Source organism: Gobius niger (assembly GCF_951799975.1).
Source record: "Gobius niger genome assembly, chromosome: 10".
Classification (NCBI taxonomy): Eukaryota; Metazoa; Chordata; class Actinopteri; order Gobiiformes; family Gobiidae; genus Gobius; species Gobius niger.
This window is the reverse complement of record NC_136861.1, coordinates 30,461,236-30,486,674: the sequence shown is the minus strand read 5'-3', so window position 1 is coordinate 30,486,674 and position 25,439 is coordinate 30,461,236. Positions and strand designations below refer to the sequence as shown.

Here is a 25,439-nt window from a genome sequence, read left to right as displayed (position 1 = left end):
CTTTCTTTTTATTTTTGATAAAACTGTTGGTAATGGTTATAACTGATTAATGCAATAGGACTTCCTCCTGTGCCAAGTTCCTTGCTTCTCTATGCCACTTTGGTAGGTTTCCGGAATGCATGCATTCATATGAGCGTCGTATAGGAAAGAAAATCTACAACCAAAATAAAATAACCCTCTAAACCCAATCACATGCCGGTACAAACATTGATTTCAAAGTCGAGTGAAAATGACTTGCAAATAGAAAGCTCAAAACACGACTCGAAAACTGATTAGAAGAAACACCCATTTGGTGAAGAAACGAAATCTGCAACGAGCACAAAACGGGAAAAAAAAAAAGACCCTTAGAATATATACATCCCTATTCTTTTAGCCCTCTGTTTTTCCTGGTTATGATGTTGGTTAATAGTAGCCGTTTATATGAGAGAAGAGATCAGCTCAATGGGATTGGTTTAGACAGGTGAGGAAAGAAAGGATTGGACAGGGATGTGACAAATTAAAATGTCATCCGTGTGAGGGGGGTCCAAAAATGTGGCGATTTTTCGATTTTTTTTGTTTTGTTTTGTTTTGAACACATGACCACCTCAATGATCCACAGAGGAAAGAAAAAAATTTAAGTAGCTCTCTTGCAGTCGGTATGGAAAGATAAGCACTTAAATGTTCATACGTCTTGCTTGTTTTCGATTTCTGGATGCGTCTTTCTTTTTGTTTTGAGCGTGTGGGGTGGGGTCATCTTGTTCCCGTCGACTCTGTTGGTGTGACACATGTAGAGCTAGAAGAAAATGACATAAAAATAGCTTTAACAGTGTGCAATCTGATGTCTTCATTCAGGTACTTTTGAGGGTAACTGTTTACTTTGGTTGTTTCTTCTTTTTCTACAGAAAGAGCCCCTATCTGTATTTGTAGCGGATTAGACTGAACCCTTAAGTGTCCATAGACCGGACCTGAGCTGGGCAGTTGAGCCCTGAAAACTAAATTCATCATGACACTATTTATCATGGCACAGTTTTATGGGCCTGCTTCACTAGAGTCCACAAAATCACATGTGTTTTACCCCAAGGTTTGATTTTAGGCCCAGTGCTTTTTAACATCTATATCAGAGTCTACAATCAAATTTCACTGGAGGTCCAAATGGAAAAGAAATATGATTAAACCTTTATTAAATCCAATAATTACTGTGCATGGAAAACATTGCGAGGAGGGGGGGAGAGAACATACTCAGTCACTCAACTGAGGAGATTCACAGGTGGGTCCAAAGTTTGGATCCAAGGTTCGGATCCAAGGCTCGGGTCTGGACAGGTTGGCGACTGAGTCCGGACCCGGACCGAGGTCCGCCATTTAGTGACTTCTGCTCCATAAGCCCCTCTTGGCAGTGTGAAAATGGTGGCTTGTGCAGTATCTTGTTTTTATTAAATGTATTTTTGAGGTTCAAATTAAACAATGTTATAAAGTTGTTCCCAGGTGGAACCTGCTGAATGTGCTGAAGTCATAAAGTGGGGCTCTGATGTGTGTTTTTCTTTGCCAGCTATGCACTGTAACTAGAGTTGTTCAAATAATCACAGGACTAAAGCCAAACCTGTGGCATTGTTAGGAGTGGAGTCTGAATTTTGGAGAAATAAAATATAAGTGTTAAATGGTACTGGAGTGGAAAGCAATAATTTTGTTGTTTATGTGGAGGTTTACTTTGAATTTTTGCAATCATTGTGCATCGTAGTCAATAAAGTTTTTTTTTCCAAACTATCATGAACATGAACCATATACAAAAGCCTTAAATCATTTGTGTTTGATACTAAAAATTGAGATTTCTCAATATGACATTTTGTTTTGGCCAAAACAAACTTATACTTTACAAAACACTAACAATTAAAACAATGAATCAGAAAAAAAAGAAAGAAAAAGAAATATACTACTGCGTTGCTCAACATTACAGTAATAATATGGCAAATTAATGGCAAACTAAGTTTTTGTATAGACTGGATACATCAGAATCCTGGGACCTGGTAAAGACCATTTGTCAAAGAAGACAGACTGACATCTAGTGGCCTCTGTTCAAACACAGGCAGCTGTTCTGACATTTTGTCCACATCTAAACCTGTCCCACCAGTCCTCAGCTGTACCTGGGAGCCTCAGGAGCCTTGGTAATTCTCCACGAAACGAGCCGTTTCTTCAAAGATCAGCTCCTTCAGCCTCTCCTTGGGAAGGTCATCCAGCTCCATGGTGAAAGTGAAGGGCTCCTCTGCCACAGGCTGCAGGCACAAATAAACTCATCAATACACTTTCTATAAATACATTCTAACCCTCTTGTATTGTTTTGACAGAGCAGCGAATTAGTGTGTTAATAACTGGTTCACCTTTAACTTTGCCCAAACATAAAATCAGACAGGATTCCTTAAACCTATGGAAGGGACTAACTGCAGACCCATCATTACAGAACTACCAAACCCACACCATAGGCTGAGGATTATAAATAGTTGCCCTGGCATTAAAGGCCTTGTACCTATTTTCCCTTTCTTCAAACAAAGTGATGGCAGAGACTACTGAAGTTTAAACACTTCATGGTGGTCAAAGCTCCTTCCCAACATTCCTTTTTTAGCAGGAATGAAGTTCATAAGCACGTTTCTCAACTTCTGGATTTACAAATCGGTAAAAATAGCGCAGTACAACGTAAAGGTCGACCGATTTCCTCTGAAAATGTCTGGTCTATAATCCCGTGTATGCATCCCTCTTACCCCATCTTTAACAAAAAGTGCATTTTTTTCCAGTTTGACTTTACCCAAATCAAAAAGCTTCTTGGCCAGTGTAAAAGCAAACCTGCAAAACTGATCCCAACTTTTTTGAGGCGTTATTGTGTTTTTGTCTCTTTTCTATGTAGTGTTTTCGTAGTTTTCTTGATGTCTTTTTGTTTGTGTTTTCATCGCTTTCTTTCCATTCCTTCTTGATGCTTTTTTGTCTTGTTTTCCTCACATTTTTGTGGCTTTGTCGTATTTTTGTCGCTTTTTTATTGTGTTATTGTTGCTTGTTTGCCGCTCTTTTGACCCTTTTATTGTCATTGATTTTTCATCCTTGTTTTCGTCGCTATTTTGACCCTTTTTTTTTCCCTCCAAGAAGAGCCAAACTGGAGAAAATGTGCTCGGTTCAGGTGGGGGTTAAGAGTTTAAATTGTAAAGTGTGACTGTGCTGAACTGTGACAGCAGGGGGCGCTTTAGAAGTGGAAGAGGGCTGATTTACTCAGGACATTCATATTTGGTAGGTACTTCAGAGGGAGCTCGTATGAAGGACAAAACTCAACCAAAAGCAGTAAGTGTCTATCTCTCTGATTCAGAGATTAGAAGCAAAAGCTACAGATAAAATATATCAAGCACAATCAGAGCCTCTGAGGTGGACAAACTTGTGGTTGATTTTCACCGCAATGTTTCTCAGCTCCCCTGAGCTCTAGGAAGTAGTGGGAGAGCTCATTTTATGACTCTTTTCAATGCAAACAACAGGAAGTCTTTATCACTTTGGGTTTCCGGAGATATCTGCATTTTAAGACATTCATATTATCGGCCGAAAGCCAATATTGCAAGATGCCCACACAAATTGATTTGACTCCACTATAAGGATTTTAATTTTGTGCGTGTATCCAAACAGAACTGATTTATGATATTTTTCTTATTCCTCCGAAACATTCAAAGTTCACTGCTGATTTTTCTGATCAATACGTGCATGGACTGCCGCTTCAAGAGCAAACACAAAACCAAAAAAGTGTGGACTTGACCTCATCTGTCGGGTCGTAGTACTGCTCCAGGTAAGGGTGTGCCAGGGCGTCCTCAACAGTAATGCGCTTGTTGGGGTTAAAGGTCAGCATGCGGCCAAGTAGGTCCAGAGCTGTTGACACACGGGAACGAGTTAGGCTTTTCCTGAGTGGTGGGACTGATCGTATTAAACGACACAAACGCGGCGACGTACCTTTGGAGTCTGCCTTGTAGAAGAGCTTCTCCCAGGGGATCTTGGGTTTCTCCGGCAGGGACTGCAGATAGCCCCGGGCCTTCATGTTGATGATGCAGTTCAGATCTTCAGAGGATGGGGATCCAAGAACACCTACAACATTTGGACATGTTTATATCAAATCGGTGGCCCTCTTGTGGCAGTCGACAACCATACACCTTGGCCTGTTAGAGCTTTTGAGTTATCTTGGATCTTCACTCAGGGTGTAACGGTTCACCTGTCTCGTGGTTCTGTTCACGGTGCAAGTACAATATACAAAAAATAAGTTGGTCTTGGAATAAAATCACCTTAATCATGAGGCAGTATTTTTAATCTCAGAGTAAAATTGGCAATGCATTCTGAGCTGCTTTATAATAAATTGTGCCCCTGAGCTCACAAAGCAAAACAAACCTGTAGCGTTCTAAAACAGCTAAAACAGCCACAGCAGTGCATTTGATTTGAGGCTCGTGTTTAGGCTATTCCTGGACAACATTATGCTTGGACTTTTTTGGAGACAAAGCTTTTGATGCCGGATAATTACCAGGATTGGATCTTACGCGTCTGTCTGGTGCACTGGATCTATCATTTACCTCTGCCTGGTCATCAGCAGGAGAAACCATTACAAAGACACACAGAATTGTGTTTTTTCGGTTAATGCAGCTTTGCAGGTCTGGAGTGTCTACAGCCGGCAGTTTAGTGGTACGTGATGATGACACACATGCGCTCTGATGTGGGGCGCACACACATGACACGAGCTTGAATACTAAGAAATATAGATTCAAAATGGCACCGTCACTTAGTACAGTGCATATTGTCAGATTTTTGCATTGTTACACCCCTAATCGTCACCAGTGGATATTCCTAGTAGTGGTGGCAGTTACCAAAACGCTCCTCCTGAGGTCCACAGTTTGTATTCAGGAAATGATTTCCTCACCTCACAATCTCTTGCTAAGCTTAATCTTCTCCTCTCATGGGGAGATTGTGTGAAAATCAGGAAGTGAAACTACTGGATATTTTCTTTCAGCTGTTTTAGATCAAAATGACATTTTCTAACCAACAAAGTGGAAGATATTGATAAAGCTGTGTTTGACATTGACAAAAAGCTGCAAAAAGCGTAATACCCCCTCTTTAAAGGCACTACACTACACTGCCTACGCGTTTCAGCTGTATAGGCCTTCGTCAGGGCAGTCAGACGAAGGCCTATACGGCTGAAACACGTAGGCAATGTTTTAATCTAATGGCCATGCTGCAATAAAGGCCTTTTACCAGCACTTTTTCTTTGAGTGCCTCAGTTTTGTATCTTTTTAAAGTCAATTGCTGATCCCTGCACTGAAGAGCACCAAAGTTAGATTTTTGAAAAAAACAAGGATATCCAAGCAGCAACATCCTGCATGTTTTAGTTAACTACACTACAGTGTTTTGTTCCAATACTGGATCCACCACTGATCCCGATTCCTCTACGTACCCAGTATGTGATTGAGCTGGTCCAAGTAGTGTTTCCCCGGGAAGATGGGCTTGTTGGACAACATCTCAGCCAGGATGCATCCCACTGACCAGATGTCGATGGATTTTGAATAGCCCTGGAACACAAACAGTTGCTGCTCGTTAAGCAAACATCTGCTTTTTTTAATGTGATTCATTCGTCATTGACTACCTTTGAATTGAGCATAATCTCCGGGGCTCTGTACCAACGCGTAGCCACGTACTCGGTCAGGAAGCCTGTGTGGTCATGTTCGGGATCTGCTATCCTTGCCAAGCCAAAGTCACAAATCTGAGGGGGAAAAAAATTAATTAATTAGTTTTTTTCTGAGAGTTATTTAAGAATGCGTATGTGTGTGTGCTTATACATTGTTCAACAGGTTTAACAAAGGAAAGGCTCTTTAAGGAATGCCGCGGAGAGCTACAGTTATTATGTGCTGGCTTTGTTTCTGGCTCTAACCACATGATCGTATAATCCAGGGGCCGTACACTGACTGGCTCCGGCTCACACTAGCTCTGAGGAAAAACAGAAAAATAACTCGATGTTTGTGCCGGGCATAACAAAAACACTCTTCACCAGGAAACAAGGCTAGGATTTCTGAGGTATTTGCCATTAACATTTTAAGAGTGGACTGAATATAAAACTAATACAAGAATTACAGGCATGTTTGTCGAGGTTTTAACTACTTTATTTCCTCTTGATCCAGGAAATAATGCTGGAGGAGCAAATATAAGTATGTTCCAAAAAGTCTAAATGTGTTCCAGGAAATGCTGATTTAAACACTGGTTCAAGGTTATAGTTTAACGAACTATCTGGAGCTAGTAGAATAATCATATACACGTTCAAGTAAAAATAATAGCTCAAGTTGGGGTCAGAAAAACACGTCTTCAGTTTGCTTTGTCAAGAATGCACTGGGTATAACAGTATTATTTTCCAAGCTAAAACTGTGATTGGGAAACAAAAATACCAAAAATGTGAGAAGTAGTATATAAACAAAGCCAGGACCAAGTCAAGTCCAAGAAAGGTCAGTGTCCATTCAACACGTATATTCAACATTCCCCACATTTTCACTTTAATGCGTCAAAATAGTGTCATGTAGAGATGCCAATTTGTATTATGATGTAGATTACCGATATTAAAGGGACATTTCAGGATTTTTGACATCATTTCCTAGTTATCCAGGGTGTTGTTTCAGGAGATATACATTTTTTTTTATTCATGTAGTTCTTTTTTATTCATACTTACATATATCTGAAGAGTTTAGTGGTGCTAGGCTAGCCTGTAGCCAGTAGCCTGCATTAAAAACAGTATGACCAACTCCACAGTACACCTGAGGCAAATCACTTATGTCAAAAATCCTGAAATATCCCTTTAATATGGGAAAAGCAAAGATTTTTTCAGAAATGATTTAGGATGCCTTGTTTAGTTATTTAATAAGCTATTTAAAAGTAATATATATTATACATATTATATATTATCAAGCAAAAGATGGGAACGTCTGGAGTCTGTAGGATGAAGAAAACCTCATTTTGAGAAAATGGGCAATAAAGTTTTGAAACATCGCTGTCGCTGTGCCTGTATATTTTTCTCCCAGAAAGGATCACAACGTCATCTAAACCGTTTGTGTTGCACGTGTATAACAAACAGGTCTATATTTGTGAATAAATTACATTTGGTAAAGCCGGCCAGTGTGCTGCAATGTTGTCGTTATTTCCAAGATATTTTTGACTCGCTGCTGAACAATAGAATAAGCATCGTAATATTGCAGCAGTTTCATTAGAGAGTTTAAATTCCGTCAATGTTTTACTATTCATTCTTTCGTTTTGTGATCTTGTTTTGTTTTTTGTTTAGCTTGACAAAATGCAAAAGACTAATTCGCGGCGTTCTAACAGCACGTGTGGGGTCACGGGTTCACCTTGAGGTCACAGGTGGTGTTGATGAGCAGGTTGGAGGGCTTAAGATCGCGGTGCAGCACGTTCGCCGAGTGGATGTACTTCAGCCCGCGCAGGATCTGGTACAGGAAGTAGCAGACGTGGTCGTTGCTCAGTCTCTGGCTCTTCAGCAGCTTGTACAGGTCCGTCTCCATCAGGGTCTGCACGATGTAGCTGGACGGCGCTCGGTGTCAAGGACAACGGTCGATGGCGTTGATATTTGATATGGAGAGTGTGGTTTGAGCTCGGACTGTATTAATAGAATGAGTCACGCCGGTTCCAGAGAATGTAATGTTTCATTTTTGTCTTGCATGAGCGCAGGCAGAACTGCTCAGAACAGGTAATGCAATCATTTGTGGACTTCTATTTATTATGTCATAAAATACAGGAAGTCCAAAACAGTGGACTTTATGCTGGCTAAGAAAAATTTAGAAACCGCGATTGTTACTAAAACTTGCATAGATTCAGTCAGATACAACTACAACAAGTATGTTTTCGATGAGACCCACATTACAACAAGGTTAAAAGGTTTTTGGATGATGTCTCTCCTTTAAGGTGCATATGAGGTTTTTAAAATATGACTTAAGATGGATAACATCTGTTGCAAGTAATAATTATCATTTTATTCCAGTGAAGCAGCAACTTTAATTAAGAAATGTTGGGGAGAAAAGTTATTTTTATAAGACTTTTTAAGCTCCTGGTGGTGACTTAGAGGTAAAGTTCCATAGATACAGAGACATCTCTGGAATCGCCCATATATGGTCATGTTTGAAGCAGTTGGGGTGTAAAACAAAGGGGACAAAAATGTAAACTTTCTATAATTACTCCAAAACTACTTTAACGAATGCTAAAATATGAACATAGTTTTCTACAACATAAAAGATAAAAACTGATTCAATGAATCATGCTACATGCTAACGCTAGCTATGACTGGCGTTTTTTTCGCTTCTACTGAACAATCTGCTGTTAAAAAAACATCCATATGGACCCGATTTAGACTTGACTTACTTTGTGTGCGACAAATAAGTTCACATTCTGCCAGAAAACGGCTAAAAAGCATACTTCCTCCCCCTCGGCGAGGCCACGCCCCTTTCTATGACGCGATGCTGTCTGTATCTATAGCAGTTTGACCATTGACATAACAGTCGGCAAGGCAACAGTTTGCCTCTATCTATGTCACTTCCTGTCAGTGTCCAATAAGGAAGTGAAACTATAAACATCCCAAAAATGGTCAAACTAGAGACAACTGGGAACAATTTTTAGCAAAATGTTAAACATAATCGTGTTAACTATGTTTTTAGCAACAAAAATGTGTCTAATGCGTCTTATGCACATTAAAGGGACTAGATGCAAGTTGGTTATTTTATACTCACTACTGCCACCTCAGGTCTTCCGTGTAACTGCAGTCTCTATATCAAACTCGTGCATGACGACAATTCAGATCCGAAGTGACACCTTTTTGAGTGATTTTAGAGGCAGCTGTGGTGAACAGGTCTGCGCTCATTCTACACATTAGGACATGGCTGGAACATGTACAGTCCCTTTAAAGGAATAGGCCACCGTTTTTACATACTAAAATATGTTCTTACCTCACTTTAGACGTGTTAATATATCCCCGTCTGGTCTTTGTCCGTGCGCTCTGTCACGCAAACGGAGCACATACGCAGCCTCTCCCACATGTCACATAGCTCCAAAAAAGCTCACGATAGAAGCTACCAAGCTCTTCCACGTGTTCCCTATTTAAATAAAATAGCAGTAACTCCTAAAGGTTATTGACGGAAGTGAGCGGGGACAGTCTTTAGGAGTTACTGCGCGGACGTTTTACTCCTCGTATCATTACGCCTCACAATATAGTCCCCCTTTTTATTTGCTTATAAAATCGACACGTTACATTTCTGTGTAAATATACTTCGCATGAAAACACTTCACGTAACTTTATTTAAATAGGGAACACGTGGAAGAGCTTGGTAGCTTCTATCGTGAGCTTTTTTGGAGCTATGTGACATGTGGGAGAGGCTGCGTATGTGCTCCGTTTGCGTGACAGAGCGCACGGACAAAGACCAGACGGGGATATATTAACTCGGCTAAAGTGAGGTAAGAACATATTTTAGTATGTAAAAACGGTGGCCTATTCCTTTAAGGCTTTAGAATTGAGAAGTAAGCGCATATATATTAGCGTTTTGGGAAACTTACATACGTTTATTATATGGTTATTCTCCGCTTTTATAGTTGTTATAGTTTGGCAATATATTGAATGTAAAACAAAATTGAAATAGTTACTAACTTCCAATATATTGCTGCCCCTTCAGCCACTTGACACGCCCCTGAAGCCCAGATAAAATGAGGAGTGATCCACACGGTTCACTACTATGAAGTATTGGCTAAACACTTATTAGGAAATTCTGATTAGACCAAGTGGCTATGGGCTCATGCAAAATGGTTCATTGTTCTTAATTTCTTCATTTTCTATGTAATCCAACATCCTGATGAGTTTCTAAGCACGTTTCACATCTTTCTGGGAAGTGACCCTGTAACATATATGATGTATTAGCCTGCACCGAGCTAATTGTTTTTATCTGCGGTGCTACTTCAAGGTTTACAGTCGCTCATAATAAGCTGCACATGCCATTTAGTATTGAAATATCAAATACTAGTAAATATATGTAGTATTTGATATTTAAAACAAAAAAGGGGAACATACGTCTTCTCTGAGGACAAACAAAGCAGCATGGCCTGGATGGGACAGTGGGCATTAAAATACAAATGAGCTGCTGTGTCTACAGGATACTGATAGTCGCCTTGTAAACCATAGCAACCAGTGGTGCCAGATAAAACACAGCACTGGAAACGGCACCATTACGAAGATGTTATTACCAAATGCTAAATAAGGCATTTGATTCTACTTTCAACAAGTAAAATGTACTTTACAAATAAACAAAAATCCTCCAACAGGATCAGAAAAGGATACACATCTCTCATGTTGTCGATGTGCCGTGCCCTGAGGATGTCATTGATGCCGATGATGTTCTCATGGTGGAAACGGAGCAGGATCTTGATTTCTCTCAGAGTGCGTTGGCAGTACGTCTGGTGCTCGAAGGGGCTGATCTTTTTGATGGCTACGCGCTGGTTGGTCATGTTGTCCATGGCAGAGCTGCGCAGGGTGGAAGAGGAGAGAGGCACACAACATGTCTCATATTACACGCTGCACAATTCACCAACAGTGGTGATATCAGAAAATGGGCTGACACGCCGGGCTCCTGAAGGGCGTTGCAGATTGTCGTTTCTGTCCAGACGCAGTGAAACGAGTTATTTTGGTTATGAAGGATTTCGGGTGAGAACTTAAGAAAAGCACTGAAGATTAGGGCACCTTGCGCAAAGTACTTTTTGTGTTTAGTGGGTATGTTTTACTTCCTCTTTGAGTGTTTGAGTGTTTCAGACTTACACAGGCTCACACTGAACAATACATGAACATAAATGAACTTTCAACAAATAGTCTTCATGTGTCTCCTATGTTTACAGGTAGCTGTGATCATTTGATGTAAAGTTTGCTAAGTGAGCATGACTGCGTGCAAACATAGAGCTGAGATATCATACATAAATACACGAGGAGCAAATAATTAGGACTTCTGTATTCTTGTAACAGGACGTGTTCACGCACGGCTTCAGATGACAGAGGCAGATAAGGAGAAAGGCCCGCTTCATCTGCAGCGGACTTTCCGCAGGATCAATATCTTTTGACACAATTCTAAAACGATAAGAACAAGTGCATTCAAGCTGAATGGTGACACTGTCCTGCTGTACGGTTTGTGTATTTGAGTAAACGGATCTATAGGCAAAAGACTGCTCTGCAAGCAAACTACGACCTGGGGAATCAGCCTCGATCTTATTTCCTGTAAAGCCCAAAGCCACGCCTGTAGTCAGCTAACCAGATTTACTCCTGCCAGGGCTAATGCACAGTGAAAAGCTCCCTGGTCAGGGTAAACACGAACAACAATATAGGACACATGTTATTCTGTAAAGTGGCCCAATAACATTTTCCGCACTGCTATTTTAGTTCGGAGCTAGCATCCACACCATTATTTACTACGGTCACAAACACATAAACAGGAACACCTACCACACCATCCCATAAGCCCCCTCTCCGATGTACGACAGGTTGGTGTAGCGGGGGCCCACGTCAAAGATCTGGCCCTTAACAGTCTCGGGTTTGGTTCCCGCAGCACCAGGGGCCCCGTCCTGCGCCACGGTGCCCGCTTCAGCAGCAGCGCTGTTGGAGCCTGCGGCCCCCACCGCCGCCGTACTGCACTGCTCCGCCATTCTTCCTCTCGCTTCTCACCGAGGAGCTCTGCCCTGACTGAGAGTCACCGTGTCTGCGGGGAGGATCGCGCTGCGGTCGGGCCGGAGGGAGAGCTTCGATGGGCCTTTATTTTCCCCGACACACGAAGAAAGTGGATTTTCTACGTAAGCGCGGATTTGGTTGCTGCAACGAGCGTAAATGCGCGTGCCACACTACGGTAACGGCGGTGCGTTCGATTCGGTTATTGGCGTGACTCGCGAGGGCGGTGTCGCGTCACTGGACCACGCTGAAACCTGCTCACTCACTCGTGACGGCAAAACAAGCGCGGCCCTCGCGATAAACATGCAGGGAGCATGAGTGGGCGTGTCGAAGCCTTTTACATGTTTTATTTAACAAGAAATATAACAACATGTTTCTGATACGTCAGTTTTACTCATTCACATCACAAGTTATAGTTTCTGTTGTCGAAGTAGAGACAGAAAGTTAAATCAGAAAAGAAAAAGTGAAGCACTATGCGACATTACAGTCAGTCAGTATATGGGAATAATCTCAACGATTAGATTAGATTAATAAACAAAATTAACTCGTATAGTTTAAACTTTTTCTTAAGAGTTTATGAATATCAGTTCACTTGTCATGTGGTCATTTCATTTCAGTAAGAGTTTGTTAGACACGACCATAGCTGTACTGTCGTAGGCCTACACGACGCTCTGTGATCACAACAGTGCGCCTCTTCCACCTCCAGAGGGCACACACGCGTTCTACATCTCACTTGGCCTAACCCACTCACAGAATCATGGGACCCAGCCCATGGACTCATGACATCAGCAATTTACTGGGTCCTGGAACCAACTTGAGCGGCCAATAGGAACCAATAGCTAAGGGCTTGGAATCACTTGAGGAAGTCATTGTAATTTGTGCTACGAATTTGTCTATGGAACTACAAGGCCAACTAAGCATGTTCATCAGGTGTTTAGGGGCCCCTGGTGGCTGCAATGCTTAACTGTAGCTAAAGCGATCCTCCATAATAAATGATGTCGAGTCAAAATCCCTCATCTGAATACTGACGATATATCAACTTAAGAAAAGTTAAAGTCTTTTTTTTTTTTTACAGAAAGGCAGGTGAGGGGACTTGGCGGCCTCTTTGTTCATACATTCATACCGGACGTCAAACAGTGGGGTTTGTCACGTGTATTTCTTATAATCGTTTTAAAATGCTGAACTTCAGAACAACCAAATGCAGACACATCCACTTAATAAAATCAGAGCTATTACGGGCATCTGACCACGCCCATTGGACTTTCGTCATGACGCAGGGCGCAGCTGCATTTCCTGGTTACTGCATGAGTCCAGTCTGTGCATCAGTGGGCTGATCCTGAGCACTTTATTGATTCATTTCAGCTCCAGGAATGATACTGACACCACTGCGACGGCACTGGATTGGGCACATTCGCATAGCACTCGCACTCTTTGGACTCCCTCATCACGTTTACTCTCCGGGAGTTGGGTATGTTTCATATAATCTTACAGAACTTCTTTAGCTGTAACTACTCAGTTTGGTCATTTTCTCAATGTGTGCCTTTAGTTGTTTGATTTTCTTTCTTTTCTTCTTTTTGCCTCTTTGTCTCTCAGCTTGTGTAAATGTCACTATTGATTATAACTTGGGTAATACCAAAGTTATTACTAAAAGTAACAATGATACAAGCTATTTTGTATCAATCTATAGCCTGCAAACGTGCAAGTCAATGTCTTTATGAATATATGAGATGTTTCTGTTAGGACACATTGTACTCTGTGTTTGTTTTTTGTGTTGCCAGGTGCTGGAGCAAATGACTATTACTTACTGTTGTGTCAATCTACTTTTCTGCAGACCGGCCGTCTCCTGCTCCAGTGGCAATCATTTCAGAGATTGTCAAATATCGTCTACCACTAAATATCATTATTACAGCACTAGTCATCCTATCATGACATCTTCAGGTGCTCTGCATGTAAAGTCCAGGTGTCCACAGTACCCGGGCTCCAAGGTGAACCGATTTTCTGTGCCGAATGACAAGGTGGAGTGGAGTAAGAACTGGCCACAGTATACTCCGGTCAGCTACACGGATCCCGCTGTGGCCAAAAAGCCAAAGTGGGCAGACCCTGAAACTGGGTAAGCCAAGAAGATGGATGTAGAGATGATGCAGTTATAAGAGCAATCTGGCCTGTTCTTTGAATGTTATTGATTATTTCTTGCAGTGCATTTTCCCCAAAGTTCAATGCTTTGGATGGTGATGTTGACCGCAGAAGTTTTGAAGGCAGCTACAGAGTGGAAAAGGGAAAGCCTCTGTAAGTTAATGCTTAAGAAAAAAGGAATTTATTGAGATGTATGCACATACTCTACAATATGCATTCACATTACTACAGATTTTTTTTGTTTTGTTTGTATACTTTATTGTCCCCGTAGGGAAATTTGTCCTCTGCATTTAACCCATCCTTCGATGCCACTGCGGCAACCCGTAAGAGAATCTGTAATGAGGCTCTTATGCACATTTAAGATGCAAAGTTAACACATTAAAGCCACACCGTGGAATATTCCAGGCTGGATACTGATCTCAAAATTAAAATACAAACAAATGAGCCAATAATACCAAACAGTGATACAAAAGTGAAGCAGTGGGACTTGATGGTCTATAGCTGGTGTTCTTAACCTTTTAGTCTCTTGCTGTCAATATAAAGCAGCAATATCTTTGTGAAGACGAGCAGGCGACATTTCAAGTCAGGTTTCAGGAGAAGCGAGGCCCCTCACAGTAAAGCTGTTCATCATTTTCTCAAACAAAACATCCAACGCAGTGTGTTGTTAAAACCCAAAGACGTATAAAGTTGTGTATTCTCGTCTCTTGGATAAGCGTGAAGAGACTAGAACAGTGTCAAACTGTAGATATCCTGTCACAGCTTATGGATCATAACTCTGTAATTATTAGGCCAACAACATGAAAGAGAAACTGGATTTTAATCTGTCAACAAAAAAAGCTAAGCTATAAAATAGCTTGAAAATAAAGTAGCAAGTTTGTAATATTGTGCCCTTTCATTAATCTCTTTAAGTAAAGTAAGGCCCTTTAAGATATATATTTTTTGCATTTTCCAACATGCTACAACCTTCACTTTTTTCCAGAAACCCCCGAGGGCGCACGGGGGTGACAGGCAGGGGTTTGCTTGGGAGATGGGGGCCAAATCATGCAGCTGATCCCATTGTCACTAGGTAACATTTAACTCCCTTTAACCCGTTACCCGTTCCTGTATTAGCTCAATCATGTCCGTGTATTTTCCTGCATGTCTGATCTGCTGTACCTGTTTGACAGATGGAAAGTGGATGCAAAAGGAACCAAGATACAACACTCAGCTACGAAACGTCCCATTTTGCAATTTGTGTCCATTAAGAGGAAGGACTGTGGAGAGTGGGCCATTCCTGGGGTTGGCTACGCTACATTTCTTCTACAACACGCCCTCACAACTCATAACACTTGATCGAATTATCGATATAGAAGTCGGTAATGGATCAAGTCACTTTTATTTATTTATTTCATTGCAAAAGTGGAATTGTTTTTTTTATTGTGGACTAGGTATTATTGACTAGTTACAGTTAGTTTGTTCTACTTATTTTGACATTTAAAAGACATTTGGCAAGTGTTCAACCTTGGAGGTAATCAAGCATTTGAAACAAGCCAAATAAGCTCCAATTAAATCTAAAGTTGGCAAAACTACTCCAATCTGAATGGCTGTTTCTGTTTTTTTGTTCAGGGCATGGTGGATCCAGGGGAGCAGGTCTCTCTCACACTGCAACGGGAGTTCTCTGAAGAAGCTTTAAACACTCTGACGATGCCCACAGCGAATAAGGCCAAACTGCACGATCGTATAACCAAGCTCTTCAAGTCGCCTGGCTTTGAGGTGAACAAACTCGTACATGAAGACATTTTTAGAGGCGCGTGTTCATCCCAAAAAACGGCTCACGGTTTCGGATTTGCCTCGTCAGGTTTACAAAGGGTATGTGGATGATCCGAGAAATACCGACAACGCCTGGATGGAAACGGTTGCTGTCAACTTCCATGATGAGTCAGGTAAAAAGAAAGTTGGGTCGGCTTTGCCAGACAGAGTGATTCTTTCTTTAGCCTGTTGGTTCACTTTGATAATTAAATGCAGTTTTTATGAGTGAGGCTGAAGAGAAGAGAGCCAGGAATGGAGTGGAGGAGTTGAGATTTTATCACCTAATTAATCCACTTAATCACAACCATTCCCCAATTTTTCTTCATTTCTTTAGTATTACGCCCTAAAGTTTAGACAGTTTTTTAAAGGAATAGGCCACTGTTTTTAAATGCTGAGATATGTTCTTACCTCAGCTTAGACGAGATATATATAAAGGGGAACTATATTGCAAGGCGAAGTAATATTACAATGTCTTGCAATGCAGTTCCCCTTTTTATCCGCTTAGAAAATCGACATGTTTAATTTTGTGTGACTATACTTGGATCGTGTAACCATATTTAAATAGGGAAACATGGAAGAGCTTGGTTGCTTCTAACTTCACCTCCGTTTGGATTCATAGATGAGAAGAGGAGACCAGACAGCAACATATCAGCTCATCTAAGCAAAGCTAAAGAACATATCTCAGTAGTTAAAAACTGTGGCCTATTCCTTTAACTCGAACATAGCCAACACAATTATATTCTGGATTTTGCTTAAAACAGCCCTATTTTTTGTTTTTATTCATCTGTATTGGACATGGACACAGGAAGATGTAGAATTGTACCATTAGGGCAGGAGCTATTCTGGACTTTGCCCAGCTTGAGCCTCTTTTCTCCTTGATCGCTGGACTGAAAAGACCTGGCTGATTGGATGCATGCATATTTTTATAAGTGTGTAAACATCTGTCTCTTGTGTTGCAGGTGACAGTGTGAGCGAGCTGCCGTTACAGGCTGGTGACGATGCCGGGCAAGTGCAGTGGGTGGACGTGGACTCGTCGTTTACACTTTACGCGAGCCATTCGTCGTTCCTGGAGCAAGTGGCCAATAAGAGGAAGTCTCATTGGTAGCTGGGATGATGGTGGCAATGAAAAAAAAAAAGATACATTTTTCTGAACCCATGTTAGTATTGTACTCTAAATGAAGAGCTAACTCGAACATACCTCTGCAACTGTAACGCACTCTGATTAACGTTCCTGGCTGTTACTGCTCTGTATGATCCATGCATAGAGATCGATCTGTTGTGTCATGAAACAAATATCAAACACGCTAAATCTGCCATTTTGTCGCAAGCAGGGAGCAACTTCCATTGATTCACATTAGCCAGAAAACATATTCAAAAGTAGCAAAAAGATCTAACTTTTGCTACTTTCAACTCCTTTAACTGAGGTCACTCTTGGTGCTCACAACTAACAAAATATAGAGTTAGTATATAAATGCTAAATTGTGTATTATACTTTTAAAAAATCAGTTCAATCCATTGGCTAATTATTACGCTAACTCGGTGCTGTATGAAGAAACTTCCCATCTGTACTTGACATCAGTTTGAGCATTATTTCAGTGGATAAAAGCATGAAGATCTTCCAATGAAAGAATTTTTTTTTTTTTTTTTTTTTTTAATGCACTGTTTGTTTCACAGCTTTTTGCTCATACAGTTTATGCAAATGTATACTATACATGCATCACCTTACTCTGACTGTGACATATTGAGAGAGACGTCATCGTTCCTTATATATCCATACTAGCATTGACAGTCTATGATCCGTAGTCAACAGATATGATCAAACCCATTGTGCTATAAAGCAAAATGCAAATGTTACTTCACTTATTATATGACATTGACATATGCAGAAATCAGTTTGTTTTATGAAGCGTATCTTGACCTCTTGATCCCCATTAATGGAGTGCATTCTCTTCAGTTTGGCTTTACCCAAGTCTAAACACTTCACAATGCCTACAGTATTTTTGTTTCTTTTTTGTGGTCTTTTTTGTTGCGTTTTTGCCTCATTTACGTCTCATTTTTGCCGCTTTTCTCAGGAGCCTTTAAGATTGAGAACATTTGCTTATGTATGTGGGGGTTAAGAGGTTAAACCGTACTCTACATTTTTGCCAAATCCACTGCTTTCATTTTTCGGATCATTCAATATTATTTACATATTTTGTAAAACATGTTTATTTAATCATTGTTGCCGATGCTTGAAAATATTGTCATGTATTTCCCCTCAATAATTATAATAATAAAAAAAATGTAAAACGCAAATATAGGAGAAACTTCATTACCCACAATCCTCCGCTGCCAATCGGCTTTTCCGGCAGGCGACGTGGCCGTGCTGCGTGTTTTTAAGTGGACCGGGGCGATTCAAAACGAGGCTAACCGGTATTTTGGACGTCGCATGTTTGTGCTCTGAAAGTTTCCCCTCAACTTTACCCATCATGTCTGGCAAAATCAAAAGCCGAAACGCTGCGAATGCGGAGAGCCTCTCCGGCGGCGTGGCCTGCGATGAGCGGATTCTGCGGGATTGTCATCAGCTGTACGCGGATCCTGAGAGTGGTTAGTGCCAGACAGTCCCACACAAAGCCATCTTCAGACACACTACAGATTGCATCTCTTGTGTTGTGAAAGTTGTACCTAAATGATGTAATTCTGGCAAACTAAGCAGTAGTTGCCGGTCATTCGTGTTTGATACTATGCAGAGGCTAACACTAGCTTGCTAATCAGTCAAATCCTTTGCATTGCCTAATGAGCACTAAGCTGCCTAATAATCACCATGCGTTCAAGATTACTTTGTTTTCCTACGCTGTGTTTTTTTTTCACTTTTGTGTCAATCTGCAGATGCCATTCTAGCCTCAATGAAGCCCAAAAATGACACACTATTTTAATGCATCTCACAGCATAGAAATCAGGGCTGGGCGATATGGACCAACCGGCATATCCCGATATATTTAGGTTGAATAAAAATATGCGATATATTTATCCCGATATTTTCTCCGCACAGTCAGAGTTGTGACATGAAATGTTAAGTGAAAGTCAAAGCCAAATATGAGTAGTTTCATTTAGGGCTGCACAATATATCGCGAAAACTATCGTATCGCGATATTAGCTGATTCAATATCCGTATCGCGAGAAGCCACAATATATCGCAACATCACCATAGCCTTCATCTGACTAAGATCGACCCATTTTTTTTGCAAACTCAAACTCATGCATTGAAGTCATGTGTAGAAGTTCAGTTTTAGTTTAACATTTACTAGCTTTGTTAAATTCTACCCTTGTTTTGGTCCTGATTGGGTGTTTTTTAAGTCTTCTTTTGACACAATTTGCTGAAAAAAAATCGTGTTTAGTGAAATATCGCAATAATATCGTTATCGTGATATTGCACAGCAGTATCGCATATCGCAAGTCACTTCAATATCGTGCAGCCCTAGTTTCATTGAAAACTCACTATAAAATAGGGCTGAACGATAGCGATATTCATGCCAGATATCGATACGATATAACTATAGGTTAGGTGAAAACTAAGCATTTTTCAGAAAAATATAATCATAATACAAAAGATTGCAGTTTATTGATGAACATCTATATTGTTTCTATCTTGCTTTTTCGATTTTAATATTTTGAACGTTCATATCTCGATATAAACACGATAAAGATATGTTTTTCTTTTGCGATATTGATATCTTGAATGTTCATATCGATACGATTACGATACATCTTTCAGCCCTACTATAAAACGTAAACTTAAACATTGTATAACAAAACTACATAAGGTGCACGTTTTAAATAAGAAAATATCTTAATCAAAATAGCCTATAAAATAAGTAAACAGCGCAACTTTGAACTATATCTATAAATGCTATATGGTCTAATTCCATATCTCATTTAAAAATATTTCGATATATCTTAAATATATTGCCCAGTCCTAATAGAAACCAGTGGAATCCAGATTGCATTACTTTTTTTAATATTTTAAATAATCTATTCTTCTCATTCTCGCTCGAATTATATCACCCAGTTAAAAATTAGGCCTGTCACGATAATTACTATATCGACTTATCGTCCATTAAATTACAGGAAAAAAACATATTTTTAGGCTCAATAATTGTCTGTGCATTTGTTTACATTTTTTCCCGTAATTTTGAACATTGCCTTTCATATTCTTGCAATACGTACTTTTAGAACAAGGTATTACTGAGATTTCCATTGTGGTCCTCAATATTATCGTTAATCGCGATATTTCTTGCCTCAATATATCGAACTTACAATTTTGTTATCATGACAGGCCTATATAAAACTACATTTGTGCCGTAATGTGTTCTGTGTGTTTTTGTAGGTTTGATCACAGTGGCAGAATCTGTCGGTGTGAAGCTGTTGGCTCCCAGGAAGAAGATTACCGTGATGCTGATGGGTAACCACTCGGCTGGGAAAAGCTCCTTCATCAATTGGTAAATAACACAATAGCAAAAAGGTCGACCCCTGTACTTCCAGTGTGGCGTTTGCGTGGTTTCCCTATCTTATGCATGCATGTAACGACCTGGACAAAAAGAAACTCTAAATGTTGAATGTGCATAGATAATCTGAAGCATATGACCTTCATGCCATTTTTAGCCAACCATGACAGTTCATTTGATATGCCTGGAATTCACATTTTTCAATGTCAAATGAAGTTACATACGAAGAGGGCTGGCTGCGCTTACATTTTCTCCGATACCAGTACTTTAATGCTACATGGATTTCCGCACAGTTACCTGAATGATCATTTTCCTGATACTAAAATATTTGTCATGTATTAGAATCAGAAAACGGAACAATCACTTGTGGAAGATCTGCAAATTTAAGGAAATAATTTGTGGCAAAAATAAGGAAGAAATCTATCCATCCATCCATTTTCTTCCACTTTTCCGTTGCTGGGTCGGGGGGGCAGCTGTTGGAGCAAAATTGGACAATAGGGGCAAACATTGGGCAAAAATAGTATGGGGAAATTGGGAAAAAAAACATTTATTTCAGCTGTAACAACCAAGTCACTTCCTTTAGTGCTGTCCCTGACCAACAGCATCAAAACTTTTTTTCTGTACCTGCTTAGTTAAACTTTTTTCCCGATACCATACTGGTGTTGTGTAACGGTACCCAGCCCTACGTATGACTAACCTTTTTATGTCAAAAATCATTGTGTTCTATGATTGGAAAGTTGATTTTTGTTCTTTCTTCATGTCCACACAGGTATGTAGAAGAGCATATACAACGCACAGGAGTGGCCATCGAGACGCAAGGATTCAGTTTCGTTACAAGTGGCCGCAAGCGAGAGTCTCTTACGGTTAGTGTAAATAATGTTTTATTCTTCACAAAAAGGCTGCAAAATGAACCTCTAACTGATGTGCTTTCATACAGGGGAATGCTACACTTCATCTGTACCCACATTTCAAACCACTGCAAGAGTTTAGAGGCAAGTCTTACCTTAATCGCTTCATATCCTTATTTTAAAACTGGTTTATGAGCAATAAAAAAACATTCGTCTTCTGAAAATTGTTCATCTATTGTGTTTTGATGCAGGGGTTTCCGAGTACTTGAGCACAGAGATCTGCACCTCGAGGCAGAAGCGCTTCAGCTTGGTGACATTCGTGGACTCACCCGGGCTTGTGGACGGAGACATGAAGTATCCGTTTGACGTAGATGATGTTCTCCTGTGGCTGGGTGAGCTGGTTTAATTCTGACCGTGAAGCATTGACTTAATAGTTGTGTTAATAGAAGGGCTTTTCTTGACTGTTTCCAGGGGATCTCTGTGACCTGATCCTGGTCTTCTTTGACCCCATGGGACAGGCCCTCTGCAAGAGAACGCTCAATATTGTGGAGAGCCTGAATGAGAAACACGGGGATCGGCTGCGTTTCTACCTGAGCAAGGCTGATGAAGCAGGTGGAGAATCTGACAGACAGGTGTGCACAGTTTATGTCCGTTAAACATTGTTCAAAAGGATTTTCCTACTGATGCTTCCCTTTTTTGATTACAGAGAGTTATGATGCAGATTGTCCAGGAACTCTGCAAGCGCCCAGGACTTAATAAATGTGGTTTTGACATGCCCACAATCTACATTCCAAATCCAAATAAGGTAGAATCAACGGTGTTATTGTGCTTGACAGAGTTTTACACACTCACTTGTCCCTGAGGCCCCTTACATACATACGTGATTTTTGATTCTCTTTCAGCCAAGTCGCTGTGTGAACCAGGTCGAGGAGGTCTGTCGTGCGATTGAGAAAACCATCAACCAGACGGTGCAGAACACCCTCAATTCCCTGGAGAAAGACTGTGAGCTCATCAGTGAGGCCATCACGGACACGCTCAACAACGACAGGTATGGCAGTGGCATGTTTGTTAATAACAAATCGAGTAGTTGTTTGTTTGTTTGTATAGTTTATTAATAGTAACCAGCTGCGGAATTTAAATAGTTATTGATTTGATTTATGTAATTGGAATATATAGTATATCGCTCAACATACCAAAAACCTGCAAGAGGAGCTAATGAAAGTGGAAACAAGGCTTGAGTTGGGCTGATTCTCTGATCCATAAATGCTTGAAGCAGGATATACAGCAATCTGCTCTGTCTGCATCTAAGATTGAACCTGAGGTCCAGGACAGATCAATAGGCAGGTAATTGGCAGTGATCAGCTGAGAGTAGGGCCGTTCAGACTGAAACTGGGGTGTGAGTTAGGTCATTAGGACTTGGAACTACAAAGATGTTTACCCACTGATGAGCATTGTAAGGGAACCAAGGCCTGGGAACCCAGGGTGCTGAGGGTGCTGCAGCACCCCCCCGGTGGATGGTTTGCACATTGCAGGCAATAAGAATACTGTAGATAGGAAATAACTAGCGAAGTAAAAGGATTTTTGGGGGCAATCTTGTCCATCAGCACCCCCAATCATAATATGTTCCCACGGCTCTGATTGCAACTAGCACTGCTCTTCAGCTTGGCTTGAAGTATTCTTTATTTGTGTTGTCAATTTTATTTTGAACAATGAAATTTAAACTCTAGTACCAGTGTTTTTTTGTTTTGTTTTTTAACATAGAATGAAATTTGTTCTGTTCTCTTTGACAGAATATCTAGCATGCCGTGGTTTGTAAAAAAAAAACACTGTCCATGTAATTACAAAGCACTTTTATTGATTGTGAGATTCTGTTTTTTCTAACCGTAAGCCTGAAAACTTGTGTGTTTAAACCCCAAACTAATTCATTTACCATATACCACACTCCCGGGATGAGCCACTCTGTGAGGCATCAGTCTGACTGACCACGCGTGGGTTTAAATGATAAAGTAATTGAATTATAAACTTGACACACTACTATAAAAGTAAATGTACCTGTGTTTTTTGGTAATTTGATCACGAACGGAGAGAGAAGGCACCTTCAATGTGCTTTGTAACAATCTGGACACCTGCGGCTTATAGACAAGTGCGGTCTTTATGTGAAAAAAACAACAACACAGTTCTTTTTAAATTGAGCTGGTACGGCTTATATTCAAGTGCGCTCAATAGTCCGAAAATTACAGTAACTTTCAAGGCAAGTGCAGAGATTTGGCAAATAGGTTTTGTACTTATGACATAACGTATATAGACAGACATAGCGTCATAGATATGTCTATGTCTGTTTTTTATTTGTAGTAAATTTTTTAGGATTAATACAAATAATCAACCAGTTCAATATAATTAATTTGATCTCCCACCACTTAGTAACGGTTTCACTAACAAGCTTCTAATAAAACCTTTTTTTTTATTTTGTTTTTTCCATTACAGACAGACCATTTCAGAGAATCGGCGGGCGCGTTGTAAGAGTTTCTTCCTCACCCTGCTTGGCTTTAGCGTTCCAATGGCTCTAATGGCCTTACTAGTACTGGGAGCACTGTCCAAGGAGCTGTTGGAAATAACACTGGGCGCAGAGGGAACCGAGGCACTGTCGGTGTACCTGGTGAGTGTCAAAGCCAGCACTGCATGGATAGATATGCATAAGTTATTTGCAGCCCTCAGACTCAAACCTGGGCAGTCATCTGAGCATATTGCGCTGTTGTCGTCTCCAGGCCCCTGTCGCACGGCTCTTTGACTCTCTGTCCGGAACAGAGCAGCTCTACTTCTGCGGCGGCCTCATCTTCCTCTCCTTCCTCTTTCTCATCATCTCACGGTTCTGCTTCAAGTAAGACTTTTCATACCAGCAGCCCCAGCCCTGCGTTGATTTGTGCACACATTTCTCTCAACCCTTTCTATTTGTTGCCCCCAGGACTTGTCAAACTCTGTCCAGCAAACAGCGGCGGCAACTGCAGGAGAAGCTGGAGTACATTCAGGACGTGGTAAAGGCCAAAAAGGTAATTTATTTGGCATTCGATACACGCACACAGTTTATTTCTTCACCTTCTTGACAAATTTATTTCCTTTTTACTCTAGAAAAAGCTCTATGAAGAATACCTGCGGCAAAGTGTCAGCGATCAAGACATGGACATGTAAACGTAAGACTTCGTGGTACGAGGATGAACCAAATACCAGCCACAAGACCGAGATTCATCCACTAGTGTTGTTACAAAATACACCTACACTGCCTCTCAGAACTCTATTATGTAATGTCTAATTTAAATGCATTTCGGTGCCTCCTTATCCGTGTAAAACCACTTATCTTTCAGCTATTTATAGTATATTCTGTGTGAAATGGCACTTAGTTATATTGAAAATGGCACTGGTTTACATAGGTCACTTTGAACTCTTATCACCAGCCTTTATATCTAAATTACAGAATGTACGTAACTGGGGACTTTTCCATAAACACTATTTTGATATTTTGTACTGACTTTATATGTGCATTTCCATCTAAACGGACTCAAAAGTATGTTGTATTGGTGATTTCTTTCGCATTTCATTTGTGATCACGTTTTTACGAACAATGTGTTTACTGAAAGATTTGACAAGCTTAACATAAATAAAGTGATTTTTTTTCACCTATATTTGAGAGGCTTAGATGTTGCAGTTCACCATAACACAGACTCTCACTTGCACAGTATTCAAATGTTATTGCAGGGTAAGCAAATATTGACACTTTTCTAAATATCATGTTCGCACAGAGATGAAATTCTGTGGACAAATTATCCTGGAGTGCAGAAATGTATACACACCGCAGGGATGGGCAAGTTTGCTTAGCGGCAGATGAGTTGTTTGTAATTTTAGGGACTCCAGTTCTGCAATAATATTTTTTAATATTTATCATCTTTGGATTGAGGTTATGCTGGGGAGGAGCCACTCTAAAAATGTTAGCATAATCACAGTAGTTTCTACAAGCCCCTTAATGTTTCAAATTTAAGTTCCCTCCTTTAGATGTACATATTTAGATAATGGTAAGTGTTCCAAATTGACGTTGGCCATAGTTTGGACACCCTGGCTTTAGTTTCTGCCTGTTCAATTTCAGACTTGATCATTTTTCCTCCCTTTATATGGAAAATGTTTAAATGTCTGAATAAATTCAATCTGAATCTGGTTTGCAGCACTGACTTCATTGAGAATTAAATATTAAAAGTAATGTTTGTGGGATGCGCTCTTAATGGTTTAAAAAGGCACTGCAAAAATGGAACTCAACCCATTCCTCATTTGAAAGCTAAGAACTTTCAGAATTCATTTGTTGAGATTTAACTACCGGGCCTGCACCAACACTCATTACGACTTGACTGGGGACAAGTACTTGGATTTTGGAAGTGGGAGAGAGTCCTTTCATGTTCTTTTCCCAACTGGTTTCAGCCATTGGATCTG

General features: G+C 40.4%; 3 protein-coding genes across 3 annotated transcripts; 2 read left to right on the top strand and 1 right to left on the bottom strand.

Annotated features, from left to right (window-relative positions):
• Positions 1-226: 226 nt before the first annotated feature.
• Positions 227-11,944, bottom strand: mapk3 (mitogen-activated protein kinase 3). Its single transcript, XM_079564056.1, has 9 exons — positions 11,495-11,944; positions 10,346-10,528; positions 7,362-7,551; positions 5,621-5,737; positions 5,432-5,546; positions 3,949-4,080; positions 3,758-3,867; positions 2,118-2,246; positions 227-772 (listed from the first exon to the last, which is right to left on the bottom strand). The coding sequence occupies exons 1-8, from the start codon at positions 11,692-11,694 to the stop codon at positions 2,127-2,129; spliced, it is 1,167 nt and encodes a 388-aa protein (XP_079420182.1). The 5' UTR covers positions 11,695-11,944; the 3' UTR covers positions 227-772; positions 2,118-2,126.
• On the top strand, positions 11,709-17,498 carry nudt9 (nudix (nucleoside diphosphate linked moiety X)-type motif 9). Its single transcript, XM_079564057.1, has 9 exons — positions 11,709-11,838; positions 13,076-13,181; positions 13,545-13,823; positions 13,910-13,999; positions 14,826-14,912; positions 15,013-15,124; positions 15,452-15,598; positions 15,684-15,768; positions 16,594-17,498. The coding sequence occupies exons 1-9, from the start codon at positions 11,793-11,795 to the stop codon at positions 16,737-16,739; spliced, it is 1,098 nt and encodes a 365-aa protein (XP_079420183.1). The 5' UTR covers positions 11,709-11,792; the 3' UTR covers positions 16,740-17,498.
• Positions 17,499-17,990: 492 nt separating this feature from the next.
• Positions 17,991-24,537, top strand: LOC306968619 (uncharacterized protein). Its single transcript, XM_079564049.1, has 12 exons — positions 17,991-18,220; positions 20,001-20,112; positions 20,888-20,981; positions 21,056-21,110; positions 21,218-21,358; positions 21,438-21,598; positions 21,673-21,771; positions 21,869-22,014; positions 23,451-23,622; positions 23,732-23,844; positions 23,929-24,013; positions 24,093-24,537. Exons 1-12 carry the CDS (start codon positions 18,103-18,105, stop codon positions 24,150-24,152), a joined length of 1,356 nt encoding a protein of 451 aa, XP_079420175.1. The 5' UTR covers positions 17,991-18,102; the 3' UTR covers positions 24,153-24,537.
• Positions 24,538-25,439: the final 902 nt, after the last annotated feature.